Here is a 23,958-nt window from a genome sequence, read left to right as displayed (position 1 = left end):
ATTCTTAGCTACAATTATTCTTAGTTATTAGGATTATAAAGCTTACATCTACATACATAATGGGCAGTGATAAGGAAAGTAGAGCAACAAAAAACCCGCACATCAAATTATTGTAGTAATAACTTTGATGAACAATAACAGCTAATCCCTAAAGAATTACATGTGATAAAACGTTGGATTGTCTACTACTATAGATAACAAATAATCCATATAAATACGTATATTGTTTTGGCCAAAACTCTTGTTATTAACAATTTTATTTATATGCAATATTGATATGCGTGTGTTCAGAAATAAGTCAAAGATAAGCTATAAATAAGAAATCCCGAGAGTAGAGTAGAGAGAAGACTGCTCGATAGATAATGACAATGATTAAAAGGTATTCTAAGCACAATATATGATAGTTTGATTTTATATATAGGGTCTGTGACGCGCAACGGAAGAAACCTTAATTTGACGCCTACTTTATGCTCGTTTTTGTTTTGTGATGATTGGCATATCCATTGTGGTGACTACACTTGGAAATATTCCACTACAAAATAAGTGAAAAGCATTCGTAATATTCGTAATTTTTTAATGCAATTTAAACAGCTTGCGCTGTGCTTAGTAAACCTGAATAAAATAATTCAATAAGTCATAGTCATTCTAGTAAAGTAGTTCTTCATAAACAATTCGAATACTTTTATTTGTGTTTTTTTTTTTTTTTTTTTGTTTGCTCAAGTGTTCGGGAATATCGCAACGCCCAATATTGTTAGAGCGTTCTTTGCAATGTTGTACAAAATTCTCTGACGTTAAATTCGTTCGGTACCCTCCGAATCAACGTCACGCAAACAAAGTTAGGGAAATTACAAAAGCTGTGAATACACCGAATTTATTTTGTGCTAACATTTTGACGTAGCTAATTAAAATAAAAGTATATTCAATATTTAAAATCTACTTCGAAAATGTATTTATCAATATAACAAATTTGTTTGACTTTATTTGGTGACCCATAAATTGAATTCCATAATTTTTTCGAGTGTAAGCGATTTCTGGTCGAACAGTCTAATTAGCCAACTAACGAATGGCAACAACAATACCAAAGACTGATAATAGTTCGGGCCATACACAAAAGCGGGAAATGCTTCATGCCAACATTGTCATAGCCCACCCACACACACACATACACACACATACGAGTCTGCACACACCTGCACCTGTATGTAGATAAGGTGTTTTGGGATCTCGACTCTTTTTGGTTCCTAGCGGCACGATGGAAGCGATTAGTTCGGTCGCAATGTCAACGAGAAGCAGAGGTAGCTTCGTCAAGCTAGCGCTACTGGCGTTACTGATAATGTTTGCGTTCTTGCTGCTGCTCAATTCGCTGCACAACACGGATCTCGATCTGCGGCAATTGGAGCAGCAGGAACTGCAGCAATCCCGACGCGAGTTTGAGCTGCGACAACGCGAATCACTCAATCAGAATCGCATACTCAAAGCCCTCGAACGCAGTTTGCCACCCGTAAGCAAGGCGACGCCGCCGCCCAATCAAACTGTGGAGGAGCCCGTCGATGAGGAGATGGTCGAGCAGCTGGAATACGAACTGCCTGAGGTCGACTATAGTTTTTGGTATCATCATGCCAAGCCACAGAATTATAGCCTCGGCCAAAATTGTTCGATTTATCCCGATCCACTGGATCTGCAGCTGCACAACACCTATTGGCAGACCTTTAACAATGCCAATGTCACATTTCGCATGTTTGCCGCTTACCTTGATTTGCGGAAGGGAGTTAAGGGTCGCGGCATTGTCCGTGTGCTTGCGACAGCCAATCAAATCGATGCTAAATTCCCGCCCACACAATGTCAGCTGTGGTATGAGAATTATACGCATCCGATTATGGTCAACGTCACCGAGTTTATGAGCACATGGTACAAATCTTGGGGCTCACGCAATAATTACAATTACCCACATTTGCTGAGCTGTCCCGTACCCGATGCTCTGCCGCCCCCGTTGGGGCGCAGTATCCCACGCACTGTCTCCCTATCGAGCAGCAGTTGTGAATATGCCACCAACTCGTTGCGCATTCACTACGAAAATTCGGCCAATCTTACAGCGCGTCCTGGCACAACGAATGAGACATCCGTTCCGAGTCGTCCGTTTAGTTTTGGCGTCTGTTTGAAGGGTTTCGATTTTCCGTATGCTGATCTATCGGAGCGAATAATCGAATGGTTTGAGCTGCATCGTTTAATGGGCGCCACCAAGATCTATGCGTATATGTATGATGTGCATCCGGCTGTGCAGCGTGTGCTCGACTATTATCAGCGTACCGGCTACCTCGAGATGCAGCAGCTTACGATGGCGAATGGGATGCCACGGCTGCGGCATTATCATCATCTCTTCATCCATCGTCGCATGCTGGCCAAGCGGCTGAATGAGTTGATAGCTTACAACGATTGCTTCTATCGCAACATGTATAAACATGACTTTATGGTCAATGTGGACATCGATGAGGTGATAATGCCGCAGGGCGCTATGCGCACCTGGCAAGACATACTGGATAACGATATACCGATAACGAAAATGAAATGTCCGAACGGACATAATAGCTATTGCTTCATCAATGGCTACTTCACCAAGGTGGTGCCCGAGGTGCGCAATCACGAGCAACTCGAGACCGATGAGCTGTATGTGCTGCAGCATACGATGCGATTTCGCAATTATTCGAGGCCCGGATACGCGACGAAGTGCTTTCACGACACACGCTATTCGGAGGCGTTGCACAATCACTTTGCGCTCAGATCGATGAAAGGCGGTTGCGGTGCACGCACATTGCCCACTGATTTGGCCCAAATGCATCATTATCGCGAGCCGGACAATAAGTATAACATCGACACCGATGTGGTTGAGGATCGCAACGCCTGGAAGTATGCACCAGAGTTGCGTTCGGCTGTCGAGCATGTGTGGCTGCATTTGGATGATGTGCTTCTTCTCAGTTCGTTCACCGAGGAGCAGCGCATGCTGGAGGATCCCGATACGGATGCACAGGATCCCGAGCAGCAGCAGCAGACTACAAAAGACAAGATTTAGTTAGTGATTAAAATATTTTGTTTACATTTTTTTTTTGCAACTATTTATTTAGATTTAAGTTAGTTTTATGGCTATGCATACAAATTATATTAAGCTATACACACATACTCGATCGATTTGTAAAATAAATAATTTTCTTTTTTTTTTGTGACCTACTTCTGAGAATTGCATTTTATTTGCAGGGGATATGCGATACGCATATTATTAGACCGTATTATCTGAAAATCTAGAACAACTAGTTTAAGCATAGGAAATACTCACAAAACAAGTGCCATAAGTCAAAATGCGCCAAAACTCACATTTATCAACTTCAAGAAGCAATTACGTATTTTCCCATCGTATGTAGTTGTCGCTGGTTGATGATGACTCTATAAAAACATGCTACACACTAGCTATATGCGGCATACTTGAGCGGTTTGATTATTGTTTTGTACCCTGCAGTGAGCATATGGCAAGGCATGTCGATTTTTGACTAAATTTAATAATACAAATAAATTTATATAAAATTAAATAAATTGAAAATAATAAAGTAAAGTTATAAGGCATTTGTTTTTGGCTTACCTGAATTCGCACTTAATTCATAAGTTGCGCTTGGCAAGTGAAATTTTCCACTGCGCGCAAAAGTATGCAATGTTTTTTTTGCGTCTCAGTTCGATGTCTTATCTCAATGTGCCGCCTTATCTATTGCCATTCACACTTGTCGAACGCGACATAAATACACTATTGCTTCACACATATGTAAGTGAAAATGAATCATTCTCGCGCCTCTCTCACTCTGACAATTGTGGACTTTCGCATTTGTAGAAATTCAAGAAATCGTATGAGATAAGCAACAACTAAGGCCTCATGACTATGCAGGAAATGCACCTGCAGATAAGACCCCTTTCTTGAGGCAATTCTATAGATATGTTGCTTACTGTGAGTGTGGGGATAATATATAGTATATAAACTAAGTGATTGGGTCTTAGTTAATCAGAAAGATAAGACTGAAGGCGGAAGAAAATGTTCTTAGACCATTTTGTAGTAGTAAACGTTTTTGTTTATTATTAGCAATAAATAGAGTAGTCATTAAATTACAAAGTACCGCACATAATACAAGAACTAAAAAAAAAAAAAAAATACATTCACACATATGTCGAATATGTTATCGCTACTTTATCGCAGAACAAAAAAAATACATATATATATAGATATGAAAAAAAAAAATCGAAATGGGCATAAGGAATACTTTAGACATTTTTGGTTTTTCGTTTTATCTTCTTTGTAGCTAAGGGAATGAGTATGACATTGTGTAATGATCGTGTCGATTCACCTAATTACGTAGCAAATGGGCGCCCAGTGTAAGGGCCAAAGTGCCAGTGAGTGTTGTGGCCAATGCAGAGGCGCCACCGCCTGTGTTGTTGGCACTGGCGAGGAGAATGGGACGCTCATTGGCACGGGCATCCATCCAGGCCTTGCAGTCGGTTTCGTTCTTCACAAAACGGAAGATCGACTGCACAATGTTCGCCGGTGTGACGTCCGTGCACTGCTCCAAATGATGCACGACACAGGCCTCAAAGCTCTGCAGATCGACGCAATGGGTGGGCGAGAAGAGCAGCTCCGGGCTGTTCATGAAATCGGCGATTTCGCCATCCTTGGGCATATAGCCATGGAATGATTTGTTCGCACAATGACTGATCGCCTCCTTGTTGGCCTCCAGGCACTCGGGACCGCGCACGGACATGAACAACACCAACTGATCGCCGCCACGCGAGCAGGCGAAACCCACCAAGGACTTTGCCAATCGGATCATCGTGGCCTGTTGACGGTGTTCCTCGCGGGTCAAACACGGCTTTACCTTGTCTTTGAACGCATTCAAACAGGACTCGGCTTCGGGCGCCTTCTTGCAGTACTTGTTGAACACGTCATCCAGCTCACCAACCAAACGGGCGGCATCCATTTCCTCCTGCACGGCTGTGATGTTCGCCAGACCGCTCAAACAGGTGCCCAGATCGACGGCAGCATTCTCGATATCCTTGTAGAGCGTTGAGTTATCGGAGCCGGTGACCTTCTTGCACTTCTCCCGATACACGCGCTTAATATCATCTGCGAAAGTGAGAACACATATAGTAATTATTTGTGTTGGCATCAATCAATCTATGACTTACCCAAGCTCACGTTTGTGTTGCGAAACTCGGCGGGAAGAAACTGCTTGGAGACGCTGTCCAGCTGACTGGCGCTAAACGTGGGCGTTTGGGGGGCGGGGCTGGCGCGCACCTCCAGCAGCACGGCACCGAGGGCTGCCAGCAGACAGACGGCCAAGAAAGCGTATTTGTTCATGTTTGGCTCTCGAAATCAAATCGAAATTGCGATCGGTTATTATCTATATTTATTTTCAATTTGTCGATTTCTTTTGTGGTTTGCGGCCACCTTGCCCGTTCGTTCAGCGCGCGTTGCGGCGATTGAATGAGCGAATGAGCGTCAGCAAATGCGACTTGAGACTACACACTGGCGCACAGTGGTGCACAGCGTATTGGTCTGGTGTTAAAGCAAAAGCGGGGCCGAGCTGATTGACAATGTTATCAGTTCAAAGCCAAATACTGCTTATCGGCGAGCAAGTAAGCAAGCAAAAGCACAAAAAAAAGGTTTTAAACTGTCAATATATGCACACAGATATAATATATAATAATTTCGATTGTTATATGCTTGATCAGCTGATCGAAAATCGATTTTTGTAAGAAATATGGATGCATATTGAAATGCTCTTTGCTTTGTTTATTGACAATATAAAAAAAAAATATATATATATAATAAATTTGATAAAATGTTTAGCAAATTTGAAATTCTATGTAACAAAGATTAGTTAAGTGAAAGTTTTATTATGGTTTGAATTTGCTGCCTTTTAATTTTGTCTAACCAAACACCAAGTAGAATATTGTAAAATATATAATATATAAAATATACTTTAAGCTCTAAATTAATAACATAAAATGTTTAACATAATTAATATTCAATTCAAAGCTCAGCAACTTCAAGAAATATGGCTGCATATAAAAATGCCTTTACACATTCTAAATAAAAATACGAAGTACTGTCTAATAAACATAATATTAATATATTAAATTGGTTAAGTGCGTTTTTGTTTCGCTTTAAGTTGTTACCAAATAGAGATATAGAGACTAAAAAAATGGCTTGTAAAATAAGCAAAATTAAATCATACATATTGCATTACTAAATAATTGGAATTGTTTGGATAACGCAATCAATTGAAGTGCATGATTAAGTTTCACTTTTTAGTGTAGTGCTTTATTTGCAGATATGTCGCCAAGTGCTGGAACACTCGAGATAATGTCGATGCTCGCAACCACTGTGCAAACATCGCTGTGGATTCATGGTGGGGCTTTGTCAGTTGGCGATGTGACATCATTTAAGTGTATCCCATATGGATTTCACAGCAATAACAACAACAACGTGGGCAAAGGGCAGACAGAGTAGTATTTGCCTTGTCTTTTGGCGTATGATTTAAAGCAAGAAGTCGATCAATTGAATTGTCGTGCCGCAAGTATCTCTACAAATGTATGAGTTAGATAGTTGTTGCTCTACTCTGTATACATAATGTACACCGAAAAGTTATGCTGTTCGCTTACACATGTACGAGACAAGGCAAATCTTATCTGGGCTTTTGCCTTAAATGTTTATTTATACGCTTATTGCACTATCGATGTATTTGATCGTCCGTTTAGTAACAGTGTCGCCATTGTCGGAATGCTCTAAAACGACGAAAAATTGATAACGCTCCGCAAGTATAAAATAATAACAACATCGTCAACAGCGGCCTCGAGCGTTCGATTGCAACGTTTGCGGAATTTTCATTTATCGCGAATCGTTTAGCGTTCACTTAATGTAGATGACCTGCTCCACATTGTAAGCAAAATTTCATATTTGTTTATTGCTGAAATAACATATTTTCATATAGCACTCTCAATGTGCGTGTTTATAATACGAGAAGATGTTTCATAATTCTTTTATAAATAGCGTCAGCAGTTTTGCAAGTTGACCCCATACAAAACGTAATTGGAGTTTAAAGAAAAACATACAAAAATTACAGAGTTATTGCTGCATGAATTTTCACTTTTGACAAATAAATTAATTCAATAATTTATAAACGAATACGAGTTTTTATTTATTATTACTATTGTAAATAATATTAATAAAAGGTGTTAAATTGAAATGCTTAATCTTCTACCTTTACTCGCTCTAATTCAAAAACCAAATTTGGCGCAAAAGTCGCCGCAATAATTAGTATACATTTTAATATCTATGCATAGAGTGTAATTGCTTCACCTCAACACTTAGTTGCCAGAGCTTTAATTAGTCTAGTCTCAAGCGTAAATTGTACTAATAATTAAGCAGTCTGTTAGCGCCGCATAAGTGATATGCATGATCTCTTGAGTCAGCTTGTTGTATGTATGTATAGATCCAAAGCTCAAACCGGTTGACAAAAGCAGAAGCCGAACGATACTCAGCGTTTTATTTGGGTTCAAAGCTCACACACATAACCGGAACATTTGCTACGTAATGACAGCGATAAGCTTTTATTGCTCAATTGCTACATATGAATGAAAGAATGAAATAGAAAAGCAAGCAGCAAGAAGCATTAAGCTTGAGCGTCTTGAGCAAAGTACAATTGAAAAGCGTCGCACAATATCTTTATGTTATCATAAACGGGGATTGACGCATTTATGGCTCCTTGAAGAATTTTGATAAATAAACATATGTTCTCACAACTTGGCAGAAAACTTACATTCAATTATCTTATGTAAAACAATAAAACCGAATATGAATACGTATTATTAAAGCGAACTTTTTTTCGGAAGAATTAAATTATTATAATTTTTGTACTCAATATTTCGTGTTATAAATGGGCAGCTAGTTTTGTAGTACAAAGAACTAAATTATTATAGTTTATGAAGTGTTTTACATTTTGTTTAAGAGATCGAAGCTTATAAATTAGTGTAGTATAAATTATTAATATATAATATTTGTCAGTTAAATATTTTTAATTTAAAATATGTTATATTTTTGGGAGTTGTTTTTTTTAGGAAAATTTTTTATTTCAGTTGCAATTTCGATGATAAAAATCAAAATTATTTTTATTTTATTTAAATAACGCATACAATTCCTTATTGTAATGAGATAAACCAGAGTGACTGAGGCCTCAGGCTTAAATAAGTAACATAAAAAGTACTCTTCCAGTATTCTCAAGAACTCAAGTCTCGACTCTCCCAGCAACTATTTCAGTTAGATATTTGTTTGTAATTGCAGCCAGGCTTAAGCTAATGGAACAACTGGGCATAGACTTCCTTTGGGAAGTTATAAACTGTTTAAATAATGCCCGGCTTGAATTTGTAGGTGGAAATAGGTTTTTTTTTTATTACTCATTATATATGCATATACTTGCTCTTATACTTACTCTTTCTCCCTCTCTCCGTCTCTCTCACTTGCACACACAAACACTCTCTGTGTCTCTGCCGGCGCATATAATGAACTCAAAGCATACTTTTAGGGGCAACTAAAACGGAAGCAAGCAGCCAACGGAAATGCCACAAGCGTATACTGAGTATACACTGCGTATGTGTCTGTGTGTGCGAGTGTATTGCGTATACGCCGCGTGTTGGCCCACTTAAGGGGCAACAACAGCAGGCAAAAATAAATGCAGCAAGTGAACTGCATGTGGATGTTCATACTGTGTTATGTATATACATATGTATGTATGTACTTACATATGTACTTATGTATGTGTATCTACTTGTGTGTTCTTAGCATGCTTTGGCTAATTGTGAGTCAGCACAGGTGTGCCAGATGATGATTATACCATATTTGAAAATCTCATCTGTTGCAATCAGTTTGTCCAGCAGAGGAGACTCTCATCAAAGTGTGTGTGTGTGCGTGTGTGTGTGTGTTTGGTACTGATTATGCTGCCTGCCTTGGCTGCTTTATGAACTGAGTCAACAGCTTTACCCCATCCCAATTAAGCTCGCAAATATATTTAACAAGTTAATGAATTATAAACATTCACACAGAGCGGAGAAGCGAACAAGAACACAGCATTAAATATGTACATATAAAAGAAATATGATAAAAAATAATAATAGTAGCAGGAAATGAGGCAAGCGTTGGCTTTTGTTGTTGCTTTGTTTCCATTTGACTGCTAGTTTTGTGGGCTATTGCGTGGGGGCGTGGCATGGCCATGAATGTTTGCAGCAACATGGTATGCTTTTAAATGAAATTAAGCTAATTTAGGAAACAGCCAACGTGTCGTCGTCGTCTCCGTTGTTGTTGTTATCGTTGTTGTTGTTGTTGTTATGTCTTTCTTCGTCCCCTTCCCTTTCGATTGCCTGGGACTTGTCGTCGACGACGTACTCGTCCAGAGCTGTAGTTTAATTCAATGCAGGGCCACCGCACACATCACGAACTGAGTGCGAGTGTGTGTGTGTGTGTGCTATTTGGAGCACATGCTACCTGTCCATGTTCGTTGGCTCGTTCGTCCGTCTGGCGGGTGTGTGTGTATGTGTGTGTGTGTGTGTGTGTGTGTGCTGTATTGTAATTTATTATCCTGCATGGCAAAAGGGATTTTCATCAATTAATCATGCTGACGATTCTGTTGCAGTTGGACAGCCCGAACAACACACTGTTGGCCCACACTTAATCGGCCTTGTGCCGCACACACACACACACACACACACACACTGAAGATGAGCTCAAAATCTGGCTACAAGTTGAAGTTTAGCTTTGAGAGAGCTCGCTGCTATATGTGGGTTTGGTTTGCATATTTCGTAATGGCCATAAAATAAATGGTTAATCCCTCAGCGTTACTCGAATTGAAATTGCTTTAAGTATTTGGTTGAGAAGTGAGAGCGAAAAAGAGTTGCTACAGTTTATTTAAAGCCTATCAATCACTCACAACCGAAGTGAACTCCCAAAATCAGTCCAGATATTCCGATTTGCAATTTCAACTCCTTGTGTGTCTGCATTTTGGCAAAACACCAATCAACCAACCAACCAACCAACCAACAACAGCAGCAGCAGCTTCCCAAGGAACACATCCTTGGCAGTTTTGCGTGTCCATTGGCCTTGGCCTTAGACAGAGGTTGTGCTTGGAGTGGAACGGGTATTAAAGTGATTTATGGAGTGACTGGGTCCACTGCCAACCAGCGACCTCGACAAAGCACAGTCATGTAATTTGTGAGCAAAACTATTTCAAGTTGATGCTGATACTAAAGGAGTCAGCTTTAAGTATACATGTATATGTGTGTGAGCAATTTTCTGTGCGATTGCATCTATTATTTAAAGGCAAATGCGTTTGAGGTGCGCTGACTGGCAAAAAGCATTAGAACAAAAAATTTTAATGTAATTTCTCCGTTTAGTTTATTATGCAAAATTTCATTTGTATAAGCAAGTCATCAATTGCTGCTAAAACTAAAACTAAATCTAAAATTGTGCATTTCATTTGAGCAATTAAAATATATATGCTCGTTAAAGAAAATGTTTGTGCAATTAAAGCATAATGCTCAATTGATTGCCATCAGGCCAAACATTTGCATATTTCGCCTGATTACCAAGCAACAACATCAACAGTGCACATCAAACCCACTGCACACTGAAATACAACGTAATAAAAGTCAAATTAAGGCTAAAAACCAAATAGCAATACAATGAAAATCAACGTCAACAATTTGACAAAACTGAATTGACAAATCAACGCAAAAACATTTTATAATCGAAACGCATTGATTGACACAGTGCAAACACAAATGCGTTTGCCAAAAGCCTCAAAGTATTATTTATTCAAGACGAAACTTGAAAACTAAATTAATTACTTTGCAACAGGTCAAAGCATTTTCAGTTCGGTGGCCTAAAGAAATAGTTGGGACTCGATGAGAAACCATTTGTAAATAATGCAACAAATAGTGTATAATGTAGGTAAATAATATTTTATTTCATATTTTTGTCACGCCCACTTTCGTCTCTTAATTTTGAAGCTTTTTGGTAGATACTATATTACCTGACAATCTGGTATATTTAACAGCCTATGTATGCTATATTTTGAATGTAGTGCTATTTCAATATACCAAATATATCATTTGGCATATTTTTAATATACTTGTGCTATACTAATTTGGTATATTTTCAAATTAATACTTTACTGTATTGTTTTAAAAACAAGTAAGAAAGCTACAGTCGAGTGTACTCGACTGTGAGACACCCGCTACCCATTTTGAATAAAATAAATATATTTTCCGGTATTTTTTTCCAAAATATATTAAATATACTGTCAAAATACTAAAAATAACCAAATGGTATATTTGGTATATCGATACAGCACACCATTCAAAATATACCATATACGGCACAATATACCAGATTGTCAGCCAAAGCAACTAAGACCCCTAGTAAGTAGGCGTTTTTGCCCATACAAAAGTATTTCTTTAATATCTTCCACAATTTTTATCTGATCGCAACCAAATTTTAAGGAATCATAACTACTACAGTAATTACTGTATATACCAACTTCGCAACTCTAGCTTGAAAATTACGCTTGTTATTCAATTTTTTTGATTTGCGGGGGCGGAAGTGGGCGTGGCAAAAATTTGAAACAAACTTAATCTGCGTGCAAACATAACAAATGCTGTCGAAAATTATAGCTCTATCTCTTATAGTCTCTGAGATTCAGTGTTTCATACGGACGGAAGAACAGACGGACAGACGGACAGACACACAGACGGATAGACAGCTGTGGATGCTGATCAAGAATATATATACTTTATAGGGTCGGAGATGCCTTCTTCTACCTGTTACAGACATTTCCTGTCTGTACTAAGTTATAATACCCTTCTACCCTATGGGTAGCGGGTATAATGAGTACAGTCAAACAAACTATATTGTAGCTTTCGTACTTGTAATTTATCACTTTTTTCTAATTTAATAATTCTTTTAAAAATAGTAAAAATTGTACTATTTTTAAACTTATTTTTCAGTAATTTAAACAAGAGTACGCAGCAATTTCTTCAAAATTAATTATACACAACTTGTTCGTTTCAGTTGGTTTCGTTTTGGCAGATGGAGCTTAGTTCGCAACACGATCCAAGACAAATGCATAAATTCTGTTTAGCATTAGATAATCTTGAAATAAAAGTTTGCCAGCGAAGTTCTAGTGAAGTATTTGCCATCGAAGCGAGTTTCTTGCCTGCAAAGCTTATTTAAGCCATAAATTTGTTGCTGTTGCCCTGCCTCATGATGCTGTCTCTTTTACACTCACCCTTTCTCTCTCTCTGTTTTTGCCACTAATGTTGTGCTGCGTATGTTGCTGTTGTTGTGGCTTGTAACAACTATATAACTGGAGCTAGTCTACATTGTGATGTAATGTGACACCAGCTGCTTAATGTTTTGGTTAAAAGCATTTTAAGTAAAAATGCAACACACAGCGAAAGATACACCACACACACAAACACAAACACACACTCACTCACACACACACACACGCTAGCACATCTAAAGAGAAGAAATGGAGCAACTCCCCGTGTTGCACGTTGCCATTTTGGGATGGCGTTGCCGTCGCTGTTGCTGCCTCACGACGAGCACAATAACTCAGCGCCTTTTACTGGCCGCAAGTGCAAGGCACTGGAGTAAAGGCAGAAGGCAGCAAACTCATCAGCACACACACACACACACACACACACACACACACATACATATTCTGGCAATTTGCTTAAGCGAAAGGTTGCAACATATGAGCCAAAAAACTATGCAACAAGCAACAGCAGCAAGCATGCGAGATGCGCCCAACAGGCAGCGAAAACAACAATGAATGCTACAGTGGCATAAATATTAAAAATACTACAGCAAAATTATAATATTGTATAACTAACAAGATTTAGAATTACATACAATATTCAGCTTACAATTTATCTTAATTACTTCTAAATATTATTTTGTATATCTAATAAGTTAATAAATTAAAAAAAAATTAATTTTATATTCATGAAAAAGGTTTATTTTTGTTGTACAACTAATAAAATATAGAATTAAGCTATATTGTAATGTTAAACTTTCATTTAAATTAAATTAAATTTTATATGTCAAATAAATACCAAATTTTAGCTTGTATTTATCATAGAAAGTTGGAGTATACATTAGTTGGAGTATTTTTGGAATGAGTAAGCTTTCATTCCCATGTAAATAATATTTTTTTGACGAACAAAAAATAACTATTAATTTTTGTTCTACTGAAAACGAGAAGTAAGGTTGAAGTATACCCAAATTTACTTAGCTTTAAGTTTTAAATCGCAAAAAAAATATATTATTTAAATATTTAATATATATTTAATAAAAATATAGAATGAAAGTGAAATAAAATAATTGAAATTTTATATTCTAGCCAAGAAAATTTAGGTTAGCGTGTAACTAAATTTCTATTGATTTAAAAGCGAATAATTGTGATTAAGAATCATTGCACTGCAGATTTTATATGCGAATAAATTATGTTGATTTTCATAAATTAATTTGTAGTCATGTTATTCTGGCATCTCATTAGGGAATATTACTTCATACGTCAATAAAGGTTACTTTATTTTAATTCTACCCTGTTAAAATCGCATTTTGTTGCACTGTGCGTGTGGGCTGTGGTTGCCAGACCGGGTAAGAGCATCGACAAGAAACAGCGACTGCATAACATCATCATTCATTTGCGCTCAGGTGCGTTTTTGTGTGCGCACTTTTGGGGCACAAACAAACAACAACCCAGACACACACACAGAGACTCACACACACACACACACACAGCCAAGACTAAGACGAAGACAGCTCTCGTTTGCCGTTTAGTTGTGTTTGCTTCTCTGGTGTCTGTTGCATACCTTAAGGCGTATTTTTAATCTCCCATCTCTTGAACAACAAAATCCAGCAACTCGACTTCTATGCTTCTAGCTTAAAACTTTCGAAGGTGTTTTCTGGTTTTCTGTTGATTTCAACCATGACTGTGTAGACCACATGATTTCGTCTTGACACACACAGAAAGAAGCTACGTCAATGTCAATTAAGCAGAATATTTACTTAACTCGCTATTGAATGGTAACAAATGTGTCTGCATAAAATAAAAGGCCACCGCGATGACAATGATTTCAGCTCCAACTATGTAAATACATATTTTTCTTTTTTTGGAACATGAACCAAATATTCTAATTGTTATTTTAGATTATATGTTTTCTTACACCTGAATTACAATGGACAAAATTATGGTTGGGCTTTTCTTTTTTTTTTCTTTCTGAGGTAGAAACATACTTTATTGGCCTTGTTTTGAAATCTGTATTTAAATAAGCTAAGTAAACAAACCAAAAAAAAGTCGTTTCAATTATTATTATGGACTTAGCTTTAGGTGTTGTTAAACATTTCATCAGCAAAGTTTTATTATCTATGAGATAACTGAACAACAACAAAACACTGTCAGAGAGTTAATTAGTAAATGTCTTCTAATGATAAAAACCTATCTAAAAAAAAAAAAAAAAAACAATTTCTAAAGATAAAAAACGCCCTTGCACGATAGACTTTACAAGAGCGAGAGAGCTGAGAGATAACTTTCTACTAGCTTAGGTTAGGGATATTGCTTCACGCAGTTTTTGCTCATCGTCGAGAATGCGTTGCTCCTCGGCCTCCTGCATTTGAGTGATGTTGGGCAGAAAGCCGAGTTTCTCGTATTTGGCATAGACGCGTTGCTGCAACTGCGGCTGAAAACGCCAGATATTGTCATCGGTCACCGGATTAATCAGACGCGTCTTATTATCGGGCTCGCGATAATGCTGCAACTGCGCGTACTCAATTGGAATCGATTTCGGTTCACATTCCCCCGTCTTGGCACGGTACAGCGGAAAATGATTGTGCAGTCCCACGGCATATTTGGTGGAATGCAAACACTTGGCCGCCGAGTAGCGATCACAATGCTCAGCCGTGCGTTCCACGTGCTGCAGCATATAGTAATAGCTGGGTAGCTGCTTGAAGACCTTCGGTCGATCGGGATAACGTGGGAAGTAGGCATTGCGAAAGCAGAAACTGGCCCAATCCGAGCAACCCTTTGAGTCACGTTCGTAGTCGGGCACACGGTAGCCGAGCTCAATCAAATCATTCCAATTGGTGACATTGTGCAGCGGCATGATCACCTCATCGATGTCAAAGATACCCACGTAATCGTACTTGTACATGTTGCGGTAAAAGCAATCGTTGTAGGGTATCATCTCGTTCAGTATGCGATTGAAACCGTCCGCGCTCATGGCATAGTGATGAAAGTGTCGAGGCGAATGCGGTTCACCGCGGCCCAAGGACATCGGACGCAGCTCGACAAAGTGCGGTTCATTCGTCTTATAATCGTTGATCACACGCGTCATATTCGGATGCATTTGTGCGTCATAGAACACAACCTTATCGACGCCCAGCATACGCAGCACTTCCAGCCACTCGATGACGCGCCACGACATATCCGTGTATGGGAAATCCATTGCCTTGACACAGACCATAAATCGACGAGCCGATTTGCTCTGTTGCACTTCCGATGGCTCCGGCAATTCGTGCACCACGCGCAACAGATTCTTGGCACGATCGCAACGATCGGCCACCAGCGACACCATTTCGGGCACCTCGGCTTTGCCGCCCTTCGGCTTTGGCAGCGGACAGCTGATGAGCGTCGGGAAGAAGCGACGCGATGCACCGCCCCAGATCCAAACGATCTTGTGATCGATGGCCTCGACGATCAGTGGCTCCACTTGATTCTTGTACCACAGCTGGCAATAGACGATCGGATAATCGACCTCACCCTCGGAGCCATACAGATTGATCATCGTCAGCAGACGGACCAATGGCGTCTTCGGGACAGTCTTACGATCATCGTAGTAGGCGCCAAAGAAATAGAATGACGTATTCTGAATCTGCAGCTCTTGCCAGTATTCATTGTGATATACGATGTTCATGAAATCGGGCGCCTCACCGCATTGATTTGGCATTACGCTCCGAGGACGTCGCAGCAACTCCTCGAGTGGAAACGATGGCATCTCTTCGCGTATGAGCTTCAGTCGCTCCTCCAAGTTGGGTTCTATTAAAGCGGAAATTAATAACAACTGACAAAAGTTTTTTTTTGGTAATTAAAATACTCTACCTTGACGTCTGTCAATGAGTAAATCATTGATAAATTTTGAGGTACGACCGCGACTAACGCGGTGTATATCGGAGCTGTTGACACAAAGGAGCACTAACAATATGAACACCTTGATGAAAATTATCACGAAAAGTATCTTAAAGAGTCGCGTGTGTTTGCCCAACATACTGCTCTGTTGGGTGAGTGGTAGGGGAGGAGGAGAAGGTGTTGGGAGGTGGGAGAGAGTGTGTGGCAACGAGAGTGTGCGACGTTCACCGATCAGCGTTCGACGTTTGACTTGTGGCAAGTATTTCCAATCTGCACTCAACAGCTCCCAATTTACGCTTGCTGCGTTGCCATCGCAGTCGCAGTCGCTGTCGCTGTCGCTGTTGACGTCGCAGTCGCCGTCGCCGTCTCGTCTCAGGCGTAGGCGTAGGCGTAAACACATCTATCGCAATATTTGATAAAAGCGAAGAAAGGAAAACAGAATTTTTTTGGTTTAACATACATATGTCTTTGCCATCATAAACTTTAATTAGCCCTAAGTACTTAGCATTTGGCATTGATGAAAAAAAAACAATCTAATTGTCCAAGTCAATTATGCTTAGATAAGTTCTCATTATAAAATGCAATAATATACAATATCTGAGTGCTTTCAAATTGTAGCTTATACTGGCACAATAATATAGCAAAGGAAACTTTAGCCTTGAGAGCGTTTCAGCAGACTATTGCAGACTAAATAAGGCTTAATAATGTTCATACAAGTTGCCTTTATGAAATATATTATTTGATTTATTTGCTGCAAATAGTATAGAACTAACCTATTATTTGTTGCCAGAGAAAGTTTAGCCTTAAGAATGTTCCCAATTAAAAAGAGTTAAGATGCAATTCAATAGGTAGATTATGAGCAGATTAATTTCCCTTTTTAAAATATATATATTAATTTATTTAATTACAGGACCAATAAATAAAGTATAGTAGTGTTAAAAGTTTAGAAAAATAAAGTTAAAAAAAACGTTAGCCTCGAGAGAGTTTCATATTAGAGTTCAGGTTAAATTAACTTGTGGCAACCCCTTTCAGTTCTCGTGATCAACAAAACTCGATAACTCACGCGAGTATCGATATTACGGGAGTACATCTCCAGGAGAAACACTCTCCCCTCAATAAGTTTCGTCAGCTTCGTCCGCCGCCACTGCAGAGTCTTTGCCGCTTTCATCTCCCGATCATCTTTTTAGTTTTAAATATAAGTATATAGTAATCAATAAATAAGGCAAAGCAAATTGGTGACCCCGACGTGATCACTATATACACACGAGTACTGGTGCTTACAATGGCAAACAACGACGCCCCACAAGACGACGCCGAGGTTTTTCACGATACCGTTACTCACGGTGTTGACGCAGTTATCAACCGTATAGCTGTGAAAATACCGCCGTTTTGGCCCGAACACCCAGAATTATGGCTATCGCAAATCGAAGCCCAATTCGTTCTGGCGGGAATAACCTCGGACGAAACGAAATTTAACACAATCCTAGCGTCAATCGAAGCACCGGTGTTGGCCCGAATTGCCGACGCCATCGTCAACCAACCACGCACAGGCAAGTACGAAAATTTGAAATCGTGCATCCTGGAACGCTTCTGCGAAAGCGAACAAAAGAAAATCCAGAAGTTAATATCGGAGACCGACCTTGGTGACAAGCGCCCCACGCAACTGCTCAACGAGTTAAACGCACTAGCCGCAAACAAAGTTCAAGAATCTTTTCTGAAAGCACTGTGGCTGCAGCGCTTACCAACACAAGTGCAAGCGATCTTGCAAGCATCGGACGCCAGCCTAGCAAACTTAGCTAAGTTGGCAGATAAAGTGATGGAAGTCGGTGATTTTCATCAGGTACGCACCATCGACGCCAAGTCGGCGCCAACCAGCAGCGCCGTTTCCGACGATCGTCTAGACCGCATCGAACAACAAATCAACGCGCTCTCCAGAAACCTTTCTCGCAAGAACAGCTTGCGAACGGATCGCAACAGCGTCATAGCTGGAGACATGTGTTGGTACCACAGCAAATTTGGTAACGCCGCCAAGAAATGTCGCCAACCATGCTCTTTTGCATCCGAACCAAAAAACTAAATCAATCTTCGGGTTCGGCGGACAAATTCGAAGAAGACCACAACACAATTGCCCGCCTCGCCATCAACGACAATTTCTCCAAAACACAGTTTCTCATCGATACCGGCGCCGACATTTCAGTGATGCCACCCTGCAAAAACGCAAAAAACTATGCTCACTCCAAAGCTTCTTTTCGCCGCCAATGGCACGAAAATACAAACCTATGGAGAAAAACGCATAGCATTGTCACTGGGATTGCGACGAAACTTCGTGTGGACTTTCGTGATAGCTGACGTCAACTGCGCTATCATCGGATCCGACTTTCTTCAACATTTTGACTTACTCGTCGATATGAAACGACGCAAACTCATCGATCGGGCTACGCTGCTGGAATCAAAATGTCACGCGCCCCAACGTAAAATCAACGCGGTTTTATCCTACGACACGAGTAACCAATACGCTACATTGCTTCACGAATATCGCGATCTCGCAACGATCAACTCGAACCGGCTGCCAGCAACATCCGAAGTAACGCACTTCATCTCGACCAACGGGCCGCCTACTCACGCCCGCGCCCGACGACTAGCGCCCGACAAACTCAAAGCTGCACAATCCGAGTTCTCCTACCTCATCGAGAAAGGAATATGCCGTCCCTCAAATAGCAACTGGTCCAGCCCTTTGCACCTGGTAAAGAAAGCAAATGGAGAGTGGCGTCCGTGCGGCGACTACCGAGCACTGAACAACGTAACCGTGCCGGATCGATATCCTATTCCGTACATACTGGATGTAACGAGCATCTTATACGGTAAGAAGATATTTTCGAAAATCGACCTGCAAAAAGCATATCACCAGATTCCTGTCGAACCACAAGATATTCCCAAAACAGCAATTATCACGCCTTTTGGGCTATTCGAATTCTTGTTCATGACGTTCGGTCTGCGCAACGCAGCGCAAACTTTTCAACGTCACATAAACAACGTCATACAAGGCCTCGACTTCGTTTTTGCTTACATCGACGACATTTTGATCGCTTCAGAATCCGAGGCGCAGCACGAGACGCACCTCCGCACAATCCTCGACCGCCTTCGGAAGGCACATCTCACCGTAAACTTTGAGAAGTGCCAATTCGGTAAGACACAACTTACATTCCTGGGACACGACATCAGTCAGCACGGCTTAAAACCATCCGAAGCCAAAGTGGAAGCCATACGGCATTTTTAAAAAACCGCTTATCGCTAAAGACCTAAAAAAGTTTCTGGGTATGATTAATTTCTATAGGCCGTTTATCCCACGAGCAGCCGAGAACCAGCACATACTCCAGACGCTGATCCAAGGCAATAAAAAGAACGACAAAACCCCGATACTTTGGTCTACAGAAGCCGACTACGCATTCACCGCCTGCAAGAACGAGCTTGCAAACGCTACGTTGTTGAATTACATGGCACCAAACTCACAATTAACTCTAACCACCGACGCGTCCGACGACGCTATGGGAGCCGTAGTACATCAAGTCATCAACGGGCAGACACAACCACTGGGATTCTTCTCCAGGAAATTCACATCGACGCAAAAGAAGTACAGCACCTACGATAGAGAACTGACTGCCATCTATCAGGCCGTTTTGCACTTCAAGTACGCACTGGAGGGCAGGAATTTCGTTATTTTCACCGACCACAAGCCGCTTATGTACGCCTTCAGTCAAAACAGCGAGAAAGCATCACCTCGACGCGCTCGGCAACTGGATTTTATCAGCCAATTCAGCACCGATATCCGGCACATCTCTGGAGAAGAAAACAACGTGGCTGATCTTCTCTCACGCATCGATGCCATCAAACACATAAACTTCGACGAGATGGCACTGGAACAGGAAAACGATGCGGAACTACAATCGCTACTCAAGTCTGACGCCGAAAAACCCATCTCACTAACAAAATTGTCTCTTGCAGGCTCAAACAAACAATTGTACTGCCACGTCGCCAATAACCATACACGTCCGTTTGTGCCCAAATGCCTACGCCAAACCGTGGTTGAGGCCCTACATTCGCTGAGCCATCCGGGAGTTAAGGCAACAAACAAGTTGGTCGGAAAACACTACGTTTGGCCCCGCATGGCGAAGGATGTCGCTAAAATCGTACGCTCTTGTATCCCGTGCCAGAAGGCCAAAATCCAACGTCACACCAAATCGCCACTAGGAGAGTACACCGCCAGCGACACCCGTTTCGAACACATAAATATCGACATAGTCGGCCCGCTGCCTTCATCGAACGGATACCGATACTGCCTCACGTGTATCGATCGATTCTCACGATGGCCCGCAGCAATTCCTTTAGTAGACATCACAGCAAAATCTGTAGCCAACGCACTGATATCGGGCTGGTTCGCTCAGTACGGTATTCCTCTTCACATCACAACCGATCTGGGTCGACAATTCGAGTCTACATTATTCCAAGAGCTTTCCAAAATTTGTGGTTTTAAGCACCTGCGGACGACGGCGTACCACCCACAAGCCAATGGTATGATCGAACGCTGGCACAGAACGTTAAAAGCTGCTTTAAAATGCGTCGATCCAATCAACTGGAGTAGTTCCCTGCATCTAATCCTACTCGGCCTACGCACAACAATCAAAAGCGACATCGGGCTGAGCCCTGCGGAAATGGTTTATGGCACCACACTACGGGTGCCAGGCGGATTTTTTGCACCGAGCACACAAAAACACACTGAGTCCGAGTTCACCGAGGCTCTTCAAAAAACCATGTCTCAACTGCCAACCACTAAGCCAGTGCACCATCATACACCGCAAGAATTTGTCCACCCGGACCTAAACCATTGTACCCACGTCTTCGTTCGAGTGGATCGAGTGAAAACCCCGTTGGAAGCAAACTACGAGGGTCCTTTCGAAGTGGTAACAAAACACGACAAATATTTTACACTCAAGGGCCACACAAAGGAAAACAAGGTTTCCATCGATCGACTTAAACCAGCTTACATCTTCAAAGACGTACCGCCTCCAACACAGGAGCAGACGACAGCGCCAACTGCTCAGACACTCGAGAAAGTGTCAAGATCAGGACGACAAATCAGATTCCCAGCAAAGTATCTTTCCCAACTGGAACTCTAGGAGGGGGGTACTGTGGCAACCCCTTTCAGTTCTCGTGATCAACAAAACTCGATAACTCACGCGAGTATCGATATTACGGGAGTACATCTCCAGGAGAAACACTCTCCCCTCAATAAGTTTCGTCAGCTTCGTCCGCCGCCACTGCAGAGTCTTTGCCGCTTTCATCTCCCGATCATCTTTTTAGTTTTAAATATAAGTATATAGTAATCAATAAATATAAGGCAAAGCAAAAACTCATCATCATCATCATCATAATCATCATCTTTATAACCCAAATTGAATTGAGTATTTACTTAAGATGCTTAAACTATGTTCAGATTATCTGTCTTTATTATTGTATAATGTACAATTGAATAATTGAAATTTTTGCTGTATTCCAGAAAAGATCTTTATGAGTTATGAGTTCCGAGTTTGTTGCCATCCAAACTTTAGCCTTGACAACGCTTCAGATTAAATGGGACCAAAATATGATGAATAACAGTTTTTGAACAAAGACACAAAAATTCTACACGTTTGTCAATTTTGAAAAAGACACAGATATGAGCACATTTTGTATCGTCTCTTAAACAAATATTTTATTAGTCTGGTGTCTACATAGAGCATCTTTTTATTTTTATTTGATTATTAGTCGAGTAAAGGCCTAATTTTTGATCTTACACTTGAACAAACACTGAAACGAGTTTTAGCCGCTTTACATTGTTAACACATGCCGAATTTGCAGCTGTCATTGAATGAAATGAGAACGTCAATGTATCAATTGGTTATACGAAAGTTCGATCCAAATGTTGAAAAGTAGTAAAAGATTGCTGAACATTTTGTCAAGTTGAATAAAAGAATTGAATATTCTTTACGTGTCGCGATGCACATAATCGCATTTTATAAAACATTTTGTATGAAATATTGATTATATATTTAATTAAATCATTTATTTATGATATTTAAATGCAGCTTAATAATTGATTTGGATTTATTAGTTTTTGTTGTTTGTTGTTTTTTTTTTTTTTGTATGTTATTATTGTTTGTAAGAATATGAGGAAACAATAAAAATTGTTTTGCATTGTTCGAAAGGCGTTTTTATGGGTTAAGCTCAGCCTTAATTTCATGTATGCGCTTAAATAATACAAAATTGTTGCACTTCTAATTAATTGCATTGCACAAATAACAAAAACAACGCCCCTAAAATGCATAAAAAAAAGGAAAATACAATGAAAACAAGTCTAGTTGAAAGCAAATACGTGTTGAGTATATTTTGGCTATGTTGAGCTCAACTGTTGCGTACGCTATTAATTTTTGACTTGAATTGCCAGATAATTTATATTATGAATTGTATTTAAATATACTATTTATTTAAATTTAAAAATTACAGGGTATTCTAGTATGCTTACTGAGAGTTCAAATAGAGTTAAGCTACGTTTTTTTTTTTTTGGTCGACGAAATGGTAAAATAATTATTGGGAGCCAACAAGCGAACTTGCATTGCAAATTACGCTTGAGAGCACATGAGTATTTTTTAATTAAATGTTCAACTCTAATCCAGTTGGGAAATGCAAATGCAGTGCGAATGAAGAGTGGGGAGAGGGGAAAAGCCTGTTGTGCTGTTGGCACATCAAAAAGCAGATGAAAATGCCAACTAAAATACTGCAAAAGCAAAGTGAAGCGAACACAAAAAACAAAAGCGGAAACGGAAACGAAAACGATACGCAGCAAAGAAAAAGCAAAAGAAGAAGAGCGAGTGACTGAGGCTGTCAGCAGAAACGTCTTAGCCACGGCCCATATTGAAATATTTTGCTGCTTTCGCGATGTCCTCTGCTTGGTTTTAGGTGTCTGTTGACTGCATTGCATCCACAAATAAAAGGAGAGAAAAACAACTGGAAACTGAAAGTAAGAGCAAATGCAAAACGCAACGCAACATGAGCCTGCCATGTTGTTTGTTAATTAAAATTGGCACAGCAGCACACAACAACAACAACAACTAGAATAGCTTTTACTGCATTTGCATGGTGGATGGTTGGTGAGAAGAGGGGAAACGCATTTCAAAGTAGTTTGAAGACAGGTCAGGATTTAAATATTACATTTATGGGATTTGGCTTTGGATTTGAAATTCGAATTTGAATTTACATTTTTGGCAGTCCATTTGGATTACACACACACACACCACACGCCAAGCCAACTATGCAAAAATGGAAAATCTATTCCCCAAACAACAGGCAATAACAGCAGACCGTTAGTATTTTATGATGCTTTCAATAAAGTAAAAAAAAATTCATATACAATAACAAAGAATGAAATACAAAATAAAAGCAGTATTTTTAAGCAAATAATCCAAAATAAATAACTGCAGGGAGTGCGTGTAATAAAGCATTCCAACTGTTGCCATTTATTAAAGAGAGAGCACACAAATTGTGGCAACAAGTTTTAAAGCATTCCGTCTTATTTATGCCTGTTTGTTGATGAAGAGAAAGAAGTCATCACAAGAAAAGAAGATTTGAACATTAGCTGCAGTCGAAAAGTATT

The 23,958-nt window shown here is 40.0% G+C and overlaps 4 protein-coding genes across 4 annotated transcripts; 2 read left to right on the top strand and 2 right to left on the bottom strand.

Moving 5' to 3' along the window:
* The first annotated feature begins 1,050 nt into the window (after positions 1-1,050).
* LOC117567174 (uncharacterized) lies at positions 1,051-3,067 on the top strand. Its single transcript, XM_034246994.2, has one exon. It carries the CDS (start codon positions 1,253-1,255, stop codon positions 3,065-3,067), a length of 1,815 nt encoding a protein of 604 aa, XP_034102885.2. The 5' UTR covers positions 1,051-1,252.
* A 1,035-nt stretch (positions 3,068-4,102) lies between these two features.
* LOC117577703 (27 kDa hemolymph protein) lies at positions 4,103-5,518 on the bottom strand. The gene is made up of 2 exons (XM_034262602.2): positions 5,215-5,518; positions 4,103-5,152 (listed from the first exon to the last, which is right to left on the bottom strand). The coding sequence occupies exons 1-2, from the start codon at positions 5,384-5,386 to the stop codon at positions 4,380-4,382; spliced, it is 945 nt and encodes a 314-aa protein (XP_034118493.1). The 5' UTR covers positions 5,387-5,518; the 3' UTR covers positions 4,103-4,379.
* A 9,140-nt stretch (positions 5,519-14,658) lies between these two features.
* LOC117571126 (uncharacterized) lies at positions 14,659-16,509 on the bottom strand. The gene is made up of 2 exons (XM_034253131.2): positions 16,245-16,509; positions 14,659-16,181 (listed from the first exon to the last, which is right to left on the bottom strand). The coding sequence occupies exons 1-2, from the start codon at positions 16,408-16,410 to the stop codon at positions 14,689-14,691; spliced, it is 1,659 nt and encodes a 552-aa protein (XP_034109022.1). The 5' UTR covers positions 16,411-16,509; the 3' UTR covers positions 14,659-14,688.
* Positions 16,510-17,553: 1,044 nt separating this feature from the next.
* Positions 17,554-18,348, top strand: LOC127565511 (uncharacterized). The gene has a single exon (XM_052004295.1). It carries the CDS (start codon positions 17,554-17,556, stop codon positions 18,346-18,348), a length of 795 nt encoding a protein of 264 aa, XP_051860255.1.
* Positions 18,349-23,958: the final 5,610 nt, after the last annotated feature.

The sequence above is a fragment of the Drosophila albomicans genome, chromosome X (assembly GCF_009650485.2).
Source record: "Drosophila albomicans strain 15112-1751.03 chromosome X, ASM965048v2, whole genome shotgun sequence".
Taxonomy (NCBI): domain Eukaryota; kingdom Metazoa; phylum Arthropoda; class Insecta; order Diptera; family Drosophilidae; genus Drosophila; species Drosophila albomicans.
The sequence above is the reverse complement of the archived record's forward strand: the minus strand, read 5'-3'. Positions and strand labels throughout refer to the sequence as shown.